We start from the raw sequence: 12912 nt of genomic DNA on the forward strand, positions 1-12912 counted from the left end.
ACCCAAAGAACTTGTTGAAACAAATACCTTATTGTTTCTTAAAGGACATAAGTAAATACCAATACATTTTAATGTATTTGATTATTACCCATATGCTGATCACTTCATGTGTGTGCACCTCACAACAGTGTTCATCTAGACCAATGTCACTCAAAATATGTAACATTGGGATCGGTAACAGTTCAGGAAGTGTTTATGAATGGTCTGTGATGAGGTCTGCATAAAGCTTGAGAATAAATATTTAGAAACTTTTATAGTAATCTGACAGAGTATTTTTATGTCTGTTGAACCAAATATAGTCTTGTATGTCTTCAATTTTTATTTCACTATTGCAGTATCTCATTTTTAATGTATTTTATATAAGCATTAGTCTGTGGCAGAATGGAAATCAAGCAAAAACAATAACTGCTGTTTAATCAGAGACAGTTTGAGACACTCTATAGACTCAGTCAATATTTTTACACCCATGCTAGGCAGAAACTTTCACTTCAGCTAACAAAGAATGGTCCTTCATCATAGACAAAACTGTACATAAATTAAATCTCAGTCAGTCAATGGACAAAGTGTTCTTCCTGGTCACATTTCTCAGGGGGCACATCTTTGAGCCCAATAAACGTGCTGGTGTATGAAGTTAATTAGCCTTATTTTAAAAATTGCTGTGCTTTCCTAAAATTACCCAAACCGTATTAATATTTTACTTAAAATACCTATCACAACAAGACACTTGTAAGGTATTATATTAGCAGAGAACTACAGTAAAATTCAGAGAGAATCTGTTCAGGGAATCCTGTCCTTTCATGTTCCTGACCATGAATTACCAGTTGACGTGGAAACATAAGGTGACAATGACACCTCTCAGGACCAAGACAATTCCACGCTCAATCTCCCTGGTTTAAGGTGATACGGCTGCTGCTGTGTGGTTCCCTGAGGGGGCAGGCAGGGAGAACCTCGATACACTGACACTTCCTAGAGCTTTACTGGGTAGAGGTGCTTGTCACTGAAAATAAATCATCATGTCACAGTAAGAAAGGAATGGTGAGGGACCCAAGGGGTAAGAAGAAGGTAACAGGAGTGATGTAAAACAGAAACTTCTTGACGCTGTGCCATTATGTGCTGAATAAACAAACGCTTATGGAATTTCTTTGTGATGGCACTGAAGTTCCCTGTGTTTGACACCCCATTTACATTTCCTGAAAAATAAAAATATGCTTTAGAGAAATTATTCCCAGGTAGGTGTTGAATGTTAAAATTAAACCAGGTAGGTAATGCTGAAGACCAGGGCAAATTTATGATGGCCATCTGGTCAGCCACTGCTCTGATCAATAAACAAACATGTTATTGACCTAGATGGCTTGCTGGTAAACATTAAATTTGGAGACATTTATGGAAGACCAGAACAACCAAAGAAACAGAATGACACGTAATGAGAAAGAGAAAGTTCGAAGTCACTATTAAAGGGAAACATTTTAACTGGGAGATTTCAGCTGGTGGAAAATCCCCCAAGATAAGTAGTAGTAACTCCATGGTCTGAGTCATCTAATGTTGGAATGAGCAGCACGCTGGAAACCAGACTGTGGCAGCCGGTCCTAGTCTGGCAGAATAGTGAACACCATGAAATAACAGGGCTTCCAGCTCTCACTTCTATGAGTCGATGAAATCCATAGCCACTAACATCTTATACGCTGATACAGTGAAACATCTTTATCTTAAGCAATGCCAGCTCTGTAGCTAACTATCAGACCCATGTTTGGACTACTATCATAAAGCTCCATCATTTTTTCCCTTTCTCCTTTTCTATAAAGATATTTTTCAGCTCTACACTGAATTTTTGCCTCTGGTGTAACATTAAACACCACTAGTAATAAATATATCTTTATGTTTTCACAAACTAGTCATATATATTTACATAGCATACATTCCATGCTTGTCCTAACTCCTTTCTCATTCTCCCACAATCCCACTAGTATTCAGGCTGAATGTTCAATCACACATTTGAAAAATAATCTGCTAACAAGATTCAATTATTGACAGTAGCTCAAGAACTGATAAATCTTAAGAGAACACCTGCTGAATCTCAGTCATTCCCTTGTGTAATATCAGTTAACTAACAGTAAGGATAGAGCATCTGGCCCAGCCTATTTAGCTTTCACTTATTCTAAGAGTATTCCTTTTTAGTATACCCAAGTCCTCCCCCTCACTACTAAAATGTAACAAAGTATACAAGTATTTCCTTTGATTTCTTCGCCCCCAACCCCACTTCTTTTTGATTCCCAGGAAGTATTTTAGAATGGCTCTTTTTATTATTATAGAATATGTTTCTTTACAAAAATATTTACACTAAATATAAGCACTAATTCTTAACAATCACTTTCTGCGTTTAAGGCCGCTGGAGAACAAGACCCACAAACAAGGGTGTACATGTTTCTACAGAAAGAGGGCAGTGAAAACCAGTTCAATATGAAAAAATGTTTCTACCTGGAGAAAGGACCTGGAGAAAGCATGCTCTGAGATTTATACCTCCAAGAGGCACTGCTGTGGGAACTCGGTGGATGTCTAAGCTAAAAATTCTGAAACAGCACCAGCTCTCCTTCTTTCTTAACACGGAGGATCTCCAGTAGTTCGTTCTGCCTCACTATTATCAGATGTCTTAAATTTGTCACATTCTACTTTTCCTCTCAAATTGAGGTCTCCAACCGTTTTCATTTTCTGGTATCATCATCAGTAATTTATTAAGTTATGTGTTTATGCTTAAATATAGATAGTTCCGTTTAATCCCTTCCCATCTTTTCTATTTCCTGTGTACCCTTTATTCCTTCAATTTTCTCTCATGATGCGCTTTTGAGCCAAAGGTCAAGAGCACAGTGAGTCACAAAATAGGATAAAGTGCTCTGATAACTGTAATTTAGGGAGATACTGATTTCCGTTCTCAGAGATATTTAGCCTGCAGGATGCTTAGCTAAAGTCATCTATGATTCTGACCAAAAGAATTTTTGAGAATTCTGAGTATATCTGGACACTCAATGCCTATAAAGGACGGCATGGGTCTCCACCTGGGTATTTCTCACTTGAGATCCAAATATAGGTCTTAAGTAACTTGCCAACATAAGTCTAAGAAAGAAAGCTTATAGCTCTTCTTTCAATTTCTCAGTAAAGGAACGCTGCCATGTAGGAGGTATTCATTATTCTATTTCCATTCTCTGTGACTTGCCCTCAAGTAGTTTCTTCCTTGGAAACAGGAAAGGAACTCATGTGCCCTGAGCGCCTACACTGTGCTAAGCACCCGAGGAATATGATCTTATTTATTAGATCAGAGCCCCAAACAGTATACATTTACGTTTGAAGTTTGACTAAAGTTGTTCAAAATGACCGTATCATTGAGTATCACAACACACCCTGGTTTTTTCCGAAAGAAGTAGTCGTTCTGAATTAAAGCCTGTTAATGCAACCTGATTATAGAAGGAATGTTCTGAACATGATCTACAAAGTCATACTGTGACAGGATAAAATGCAGCCTACCCACACACAGAGCACACACACGGTATAGATTCATATTTTTTTCTGCCAAGGAGCAGGGAAAAAAGGAAATAGTTCTATTCCTTCCCCTCCTCTGTTCAAAGCCTGGATTGAGGCCAGTGTCCTAATCAGTTCTCATTGGCCCTGGAGGAATCAGAACCTTTTGTAAAATATAATAAAGGGCATAAAATCATGATAAAATGCATGAAAAAGCAGTGCCTTTGGTTAGGGAACTAGAAATAATTTAGCAGAACAGATGGATTGCATTGGTTTGGTATTATTGAGGACATGAAAGGGCTTATTTTGTGGCAGTTCCAAACTAAGAGAAAATGTCCAACTTAAATTTGACAAGTCAAAGTACCTGCCTCTGCTGGGGGAGACCCTATTTTCTTTAATCATTTTCAAAGTGGTGACATATTAGGCAAGAATTTCCACTGAAATATCTCATTTTCTGAAAATATTTCATCCAGTGTCCCTAAATATAGGGATGCGTTTTTATTTTTTTCTACAAAGATCTGCAGGGCTGCAGACTTACGGAGTTAAAGTAAAGAATCATAAATGACTTATGACTGTCAAAGTTACCCTCTGTTACAAATCCCATTCTTAATATTTAACGAATCAGTTCACACCTATTCATTATTGTCGATACTCTGTCCTCTCTTAAACAAACACAAAAAATCTGGTCTCATTGCTCATGCCCAAGCTTACCAACTGGAGTTTTCAAACGCTACAACCAACTGCTTCTTTAAGTGTTACAAAGAAGATAGTTTCTATCCCCTCCCCACACTGCATTCTCTCCTTCCATAGATCCCTCATCATCTAATAACCTGTTCTCCTCAGAGTCTTTCTTATAAGGAAAGGGGAGTGAAAGAAGGAAGGCGGCTATTAAGAAGGCAGGCAGTCCAACAAGCTCTTGGTCCTTTCTGTCAGTCATATGAAAAGAAAGTGAATTGCAAGTCAGGAGCCCTGAGTTCTGGGTTCTGACTGTCACATGTCCTTAACGTGCCCATAGCCTGCTATGAGGTACCTTTCTGGAGCTTTGTTTCTTCATCTATAAACATAAGGAGATTTAACCAAATTACTTTTAGCCCTAGAATGGTAAGTGAAAATGGTAAGCCCTAAAATGGCTATGTGAAATTACCTTATACACAACACTCAATAAAATATCCCTTATTTTGATTTATAGATTTGCCTTGGGCAAGCAAATATCATAATTGAAATGATAAATTACCATGGTTGAAGCAAGAGAGGAGATCTCACTATGAAGGTTTTCAAAAAGATGCTAGGTTTTCCTTGAAGCCCATTTTTTTAAAATGCTTAATTATATTTGAAAAATAAGAGAATTTTTTAGAACTCATTTTCCTATCCCATGACAACTTCAAAATAAAGAACATTTTTCCCAATTTAAAACTAAATTTGTGCATGAAGCTTCTGAGTTAATACCACCTTTGTTTCTCAGGTAAATGTTTACTTTTGTTAGTCTCCCATCTCCAAATATTTGACTCCATTCACCTCTTTGTCTCTACCTCATTAAGCTTATGTTAAGAAATTGAGTTTCTGTTGATTTTTAACATTGGTGAGCCTGGGAATCAGCTGCAGAAGTTTAAAAGGTATTAATGCCTGGGTCATACCTTCAGAGCTCCTGGTTAACTTTGTCTGGTTACAACCTAGGCATCTAGAAACTGACAACCACCCAGTAGATTTTAATGGGCAACCTAGGTCAAGAACCACATGTTAGAGGGAGCTGTCCATTCTTCCTGCTCATAAGTGAATCCAAGATACTGACCCTGTACTAACCAACATATGGGACTATGGAATAGTTAAAATAAATGGTTGGCAGAGAGAAGGTTGGAGAGTAAAAAAAAAAAAGTTTATCTGATCTTCAAAATGACAAGTGCCATCTACTTGCATGTAATACGGCTTGATTCAGTCATTACAATTTATTTAAAAATATTTCAGGGCATAGAATAATTTCAAAAGTACTTCAGAAAACAACAAGTCCATTCAATAACAAATGTCTGGGTGGTAAAAAGCGTATGTACTATGTATTTTTTTTTCCAGTTTTATGTCCACTCATTTCAAACCATTATGCTCATCAGAAGGTAAGAAAAAAATGTTATGCCTTAGTGTAACTGGTTCAATTTTCACAATTTTTATGCAACTGAATCTCCTATGTTGCAATTATTTTTTTAAACATTGTAATGAACATTTTACTGATTTGGGTTGAAGCATTTTTTTTATAATAATCACGTATGAAACAAATTTGTCACAATAAATATTTTGTTACTTTAGCACAACAACTTTCAGATAGTTCAAATCCATATAACTAGTCATTTTTTTGCTAATAAGTTTTAATGCTGCTGTTTAGAAAAAAAAAATCCTGTATCACTTTCCAAATGGACTCAGAAGGGCAGCCTGTCTTACTTCCTTTTATTGGTTGTTTTCCACATTAATTCTTCCTTTTTTTTTTTTTTTTTTTGGCAGAAATCAAAATCAAAACAAAAAATTCCAAATCATCTTAATTCTGATTATGGGCTGTACGGGTATTTTTAATGTTATTTATCTGCCAGGGTCCACTCTACTGGGTTATACAAATTTCTCTCAGAATAATGACACCTTGGTTTACTCATCACATCTAGATCATTTGTACTTCTTTCCATAACTGCCATATCCTTTAGAGACAATTCACAAGATTCCCTGTTTGAGTTTCTTATTGCTTTCTGGTTAGATTCTAAGACACAAGCACACACACACAAGTTTTTTGCAAACTAAACAAAACAGTAAGCTGTTATGTGCTGCCATCTAGTTAGATTAGTCCATAAAACAAATGTTTAATTGAATTTCCATTAACTTGCAATATTTAGTACTTTGTAACCTTCAAGTCAGAAAACTTGCACACTTCAAAATTGAGTTTCTCAAAAGAGTACTATATTTCCTCATTTAGATTTACAAAAGGTATTTTAAAAATCACTTGTGTGTGCAGGAAAGTGTGCTGGGGACCCTATCCCTGAGCTCCTTGGCATCTTAAGATTTTACACTAAACCTGCTCTCCACTTTTTCCATTGGAACGGCTGAGAAGGCCCAGAAGGGGCAACAGTAGCTTGGTTCTGTGTCCCAGAATTGTTTTGTAATTACTTTGTGTTGGCACTTGAATAAAGGAGTTAAACATTTCAGCACCAGTATGTTGCTTATGGTTTTTACTTATGAATTAAGGGAAACAAAGTTATTCAATATTAGTCACAAAGAGGCAATGCAAATTCCATATAATGTGTAATCCAACAAAAGCATTATAAAATGATATTATTCTCAAAACAAATGTGAGAGCAAGCAAATGTCTGTGGGTGGCTTGGTGGGGCCGAGAGTCATGAGCACTTCTGGAAAAACAACTGCAAGTGCATTTCTAACAGATGATGGGTCAACCTCTGCAATTTTTTAAGCACAGAAGAGCACATCTTTTTCTTCAGGGGCACACACACTTCAGAAACCTGGCTACCTAATCCAAGAGCTTATTCCCAAAGAGGACACCAAATGACCCCTCCAGACCCATTTCTTATGGTGACAAGAAAGCTGCTGGTTTTGCTTTTTACTCCCAACAGAATCACTAAACTCAGTGTGAATGATTCAATAGGGGAAACAATTAAATGGTGTTGGCATGAGGGACTATTAACTACTTCAATTTTTTTAAATCAGTGCCACGTCATGCCAAAAGAAGTTAACCCAGGTAACCACTGTAATCTAATATAATAAGGACTAATGTTTTCTCTGGCTGCCAATCAGGACTGTAATCACAGCCAATTTACACTATAGCTTACAAACTAAAAGCAATATGTTTACGAAAACATCCTAAAAATTTTGTCTACTCTTAACCAAAGAAAGTGTTATGCTCCAAATTAACTTCTCAGGCATCTAATTTCATATGATCTTAGAGCTGAAAGATCCTAGCAAATATCCTGCTTAACACCCTCAGCTTACATATGGGAAAACCAAAGATCACTAAGGTTAAATGATTTGACAAAAGTACACAGATAATTAATGGCAGGACTAAGGTCACTCTAACACTGAACAATAACCTTTGAAGGAATCCATTTTGATTAATTTTCTACATTGATAAATGAATTGAAACGATACATAAGTTTGATTTGTGGATCAGACTATTGTTTAAAAACAAAGAAGCCCTTTTAATGTTTTAAAATTGCCATCTTTTCTATCATAATCATTGTTTAATTGCAACATTGACTACTCCATTGGCTGAGGAAAGTATTTTTTTCTCTGTACGCCAGCAGAATTGAGACTCCTTACCTCCTGTCCCAGTGAAATTCTATGGCATGTTTTGGATTAGGTCAGCATAAGTCATAGATGTTTTGATAATACAGGAGCAAATAAATAATATGGGCAACAATTCCATCACTTAGGAAAGCAAACACCTGCTGAACTGCTCTTAAACTATGGTAGGAAAAAGAGTGTTCTGTTTGCATTTTTAAAGTTTTGGATCAAACTTTTGTGAATGGTCTTCGTTAAGAGCCGATCTGCCAATCTGGGCTTTCAAGTGCGTTATTTGTTAATTGTGTGACTGTTTGCTAGAGAGACTCATATTTGCTGACTGGACTGGAATAGACTCACTCAACTGTGGGGTGCCCACTGTTCTTCTAACATTTCATCCTGGGTCTGATGTCACATCAGCAGTGCTGTTGTATAAACTGAATTTCATGGTTTCAAATAATACAAGACTAAAATAATGTAATGTACCAGGAACTGAAAAAGAAGACTGATCACAAAGGGATAATAGACTTTTAAATTTTAAGACCAGTGTGAACCATACTACATTCCATTTACTTCTGCACTTTGCTCCTTTCATAAATAGTGTTCCTTCAGGTAACAGATTTAAGGGATATCACAAACTAACAATGCATTTGAGGCTGTGATCAGGCACTGCTGATTTGGAGCAGTTGGGGCAGGGCTTCAGGATATAACAAAGACTTGAAAGTGAAAAAATGTAAACAGCAATGCCTCAGCTTGCAAAAGTAAAGAGAGATAGCCAAGCTAGAAAACATCTACAGTAGATGCGAAGGTGAGACAGGAACATTCTCCTGAATAAATATCCGTTAAGGCTAGTCTACCACAAGTAAGTCTCCTTGATGGTTTACTTTACCGGCTCCATATAGGATTGTGCAGACAATAGAGTGGTTTGGCTTCCAAACTGCATTATCAAAAACATGGAAACCTTGAAGATAACTCTAAAATTTACCAAAGAATATGAAAGCCTTCTGCCATGTAATATGGATGCTACTGGCAAAATATGAATAATAGACTTTCACTCAGCAAAGAACCAGAGAAATAAATCTAGCTGAAATTCCTTCACTTTGGGGTTTCTAGGTAAAGGATACATTTAATCAAAAGCAGAACTCTACATATGAAAAACATTTGATAATTCTATTATCAACACATAATAAAACTTCTGAAACTAAGTCTGTATACACTGCTCTGACGTATTCATTCACAACCCCAACTGCTGAATGACCCATCGACATTATCTATATTTCGATGTAAAGAAAATAACCGTTTAATTCCCCTGTAAGATGAGATATAGTTCACCTTCAAAAGAGAAAATCAATAAAGAAAATAATTTATCCTTAGAAATGAACACAATGAATGAATGAATGAGTTTGCATCTTCAAAAGTCAGTTATTTTTAGTACTTTGCAGAGAAGAAAGATCAGACTGAATTAACTCCTGCTATCAAATAGTGGCAAGTGCACTTGACTCTAAGAAACAGTGTGTCTGCTTTGGCACCTCTATTTCAACTGAAATATTTTACAGGTTCACTTTAAAGTAAATTGGCTTTGAATAGAATTATATTGACTACATTTTCGATTGTCAAAATCAGTTAACTCAATTAACTCAAAAGTAGTCACAGAAGATTGTCTTTACTTTATCAAAGTATAGTGAATTTAATATGGTTTCAATGTATTCGTTTCCTTCTGACTTAACTATGGTCAAAATATCAATATTATCCATTTACTTTTTTCCCAAACTGGTAAGAACTAGTTAGATTCCCTTCATTGCTCTATAAAGAAGGATAACAGAACCAAATATGTTCCGCAACATGTTAAATTATCAGTCTATAAGAATAGGGACCATGTTTGTCTTGTGAAATTCCATAATTCTAATCCCTAGAACACATCTGGAACAGAATATAGACCCAAGAAAAAGTGCTTTTGATCAATAAATGTTAAGGTAATGTAAGAAAACACATGGGGGATATTTTTCTTTTAAAAACGTTTTAGACTCAAATATAGACTGTTACTGGATCTTAGGCAACTTTGGACATTTAGAGCAACTAAATCAAACAACTGCTCGTTGTTCTATATTCTGCAGATTTGACAATGGGAGTCTTTTTGACCTGATAACATTTTTACTTTTAACTTTTGAAAGCCTAAAGAGACAAATTTTTCTGAATAAAAAATGAGACTCACCAAGAATCTACAGAAATGAATCTAAACATCAATAAAAAGAAGTGACTTTTCTTCGTAAGAAGACAGTTAATCTTTTAAAACTATTCATTTCCATGAGGCAAAATCGGCATATACGTCAGTTCAGAGTATCGCATATAACAAGAAATAACAACTACTTAGCACTTAACAGTTTGCGAAGAGTTTCTCGGAAAATTAACTCAATAAATGATACCTAGAATACTACCGTGTGTACAGAAAAACGCTGCAGTAATAGCACATGCATCAGGCAGCTGCTCAGTCCATCAACATAGACTGAGCACCCACTGTGTGCCCAGCCCAGTGTCAGGTTATAAGTTCTACGCTACTAATGTCTACGATGGTTCATCAATCATGGTGTTTGTACTACAGAGTTAACATTTTTCTACACCTACCCAATTGAATACTGGCCTCTTTACATGATTTATTTAAGTAAGTAAAAGAGTGTGGCCAATTCAGGATTACCTCACATTTATTTAGCAACCCAGTTTCTTGCAGCCGTGACCAGATGCTCTGTATGCGTCCAGCATGCTCAGGGTGGGTGGTGGAATTGCCACAAATGCACTGGTGTTTCAGCATCAGAGGATCATAGGCAATTCCTTCAGGACAAAGAAAACACAGCACAAGATGAGTAACGATACAAAGGAATGATACAAGTTACATGACAATATGATTACTCCAAAAAAGGCATTCTTTTCCAAATAAATTTACAAATAGAGAAATAATACATATCCACAAATTCCCAGGAAGCACATAGAGCTATTTAGTTCTATGGATCTGGATATATATGCAAAGAAGTCAACTCATGGATTAATCAGTACTCAGACCCTAGCTTACTTAGTAGTAAAGTAATAAAGATGGTGATACTTAAAAAACTTCAGGTTTAAAAAAATACTGTAATTTTGCCAGTATCTTAAATCATTATGAAGCATTTTTAGGCAGATAATTCAATTCAGTAGAGGTTTCAATTTTATCAGTGAAGCCACAAAATGAGCTGACTCTTTAAATTGTGAATTTATTTCAAGAGTAATTCTAGCCTTACTTTAGATCATGTTACATCTGTAATAAACTGGAAGAGTTTCCAACTGCTTGCCTATTCTGCTTATCAATTTCTTCAAAGTTATGCAGAAAGAGTTTCTTCTTATTTTATAATAAAATAAAATCTGTAATATAGATTGTGGAACACTGAAGTGTTTCTTTTAAAAAATGAGTCAGTCAGCTGCAATACCTTTAGTAGAGATCACATACATACTTAACAAACTCTGCTTTTAAATTATCATGAGTTAACACATTTCATATTTCAGTTAGACCCTTTGACGGGGAAGATTTTATAAACATTTGATGAAATGAACGATTAGGGATATATAAAGTAGGGCTCTTTAAAGCAACAAATTAGATAATAATTACTATAAAAAGGTTTCCACCCTTAACCGGATTCCTTGGGGGGGGGAACATGTTATTTACAAAATTGCCTGACATAAGAAATTATTTAACCAATCAAATATTCCAATAAATTACCATCAGAATACATTCTCTGGGGGCATGGAGTGAGGGCAGAAGAACCCATCATAAGAAATTTCTAAATATCTATTCAAGAACAGATACTATACAAGCAATTAGTGTTATAAAGTAGGTTCAATTAATGCATTTTATTCTCCCTTATATTATTGTGTTAGAGGAATGTTACTCAAGAGGGGAAAATACTTGTCCCTGTTACTCAAGAGGGGAAAATACTTGTCCCTGACTGTATTAAAATCATGCAGCAGAATGACATGTGTATTTGGAACCATGTGGCAAAAATTATGTCCAGGAAAAAATATCATTTTGCTGGCCCAAATAACATCCACTCTTTTCTATTAATTGAAATATAGCTGACATAATAATATTATGTTAGTTTAAGGTGTACTACATAGTGATTTGACATTTGCATACATTACAAAATGATCACCACAGTAAGTCTAGTAACCATCTGTCCCCATACAAAGTTATTACAATATTTTTGACCATATCCTTTATGCTGTGTATTACACCCCTGTGGCTTATTTATAACTGGAGGTTTGTACCTCTTAATCCCCTTCACCTATTTGGCCCAACTCTCCAACCCCCTTCCCTCTGGCAACTACACATTTGAGTCTGTTTTCATTTTGTTTTGTTTCTTAGATTCCAGATCTAAACATATAGATTTTAGATTATAGGGTATTTGTCTTTCTCTGTCTGACGTGTTTCTCTCAGCATGATACCCTCTTGATGTGTAACATCGATTCTTAAGACACAATGGCTTCAAAATCCCTCCTTGTGCCCCTAACTCTCAAATTTTCATCTTCAGTGCTGATCTCCCTTCTGAGCGGTACACTTGCACACTTGTCTAAATTGCCCCTCCAAAATCTGCATTTGTTTTCATAAAGTGAGACTATCATAGATTTGAGCTCATAATCAAACTTCACACACTGTTCCTCATTTCAGTAAAGGATATCATAATCCACCATTGCTCACAGAAGAAATCTTACAGTCCCCTTGACACTCCCTCTCCAATGAACCAACACGTATTGTCTATTTTCCCTGGAAGATACATACTGAATCACTCTCTTCTTAACTCCAATGCCAAAACCATACAAAATCCAAGGTACTATTATCTTTCATCTGAACTCCTGAGATAGCCTTGTAACTGGCTATCTGATTTTCACTCTATTCTATTTGGCATTTAACAGTAGCTACCTTTGCTTAAACCCTTTGGTGACTTCACAGATGAGGTTAAAATTTCTCAAGGCAGCATAGATAGGCCCTTCCCCACCTCTCCAGCTTCATCTCATACTCTTCCCTCACTTGATCTCTATTTCTCCCACAAAGGTTTACCTTCCAGTCCTCAAAAGACTCAAAATCATACCAGCCTTAGGATCGTCATACATGCTATC

General features: G+C 36.0%; 2 protein-coding genes across 2 annotated transcripts in view; one reads left to right on the forward strand and one right to left on the reverse strand.

Moving 5' to 3' along the window:
• The window catches only part of FERD3L (Fer3 like bHLH transcription factor), a 450573-nt gene that overhangs the window by 433886 nt on the left and 3775 nt on the right, over positions 1-12912 (forward strand). The gene's annotated exons all lie outside the window — the stretch shown is intronic.
• The window catches only part of HDAC9 (histone deacetylase 9), a 999599-nt gene that overhangs the window by 291991 nt on the left and 694696 nt on the right, over positions 1-12912 (reverse strand). The window contains exon 15 of the mRNA XM_082472710.1: positions 10466-10599. Within this exon, the coding sequence (XP_082328836.1) occupies positions 10466-10599 (134 nt within the window). The remainder of the gene's footprint in view (positions 1-10465; positions 10600-12912) is intronic.

This window comes from Balaenoptera physalus (assembly GCF_965194825.1).
Source record: "Balaenoptera physalus genome assembly, chromosome: 8".
NCBI classification, from domain to species: domain Eukaryota; kingdom Metazoa; phylum Chordata; class Mammalia; order Artiodactyla; family Balaenopteridae; genus Balaenoptera; species Balaenoptera physalus.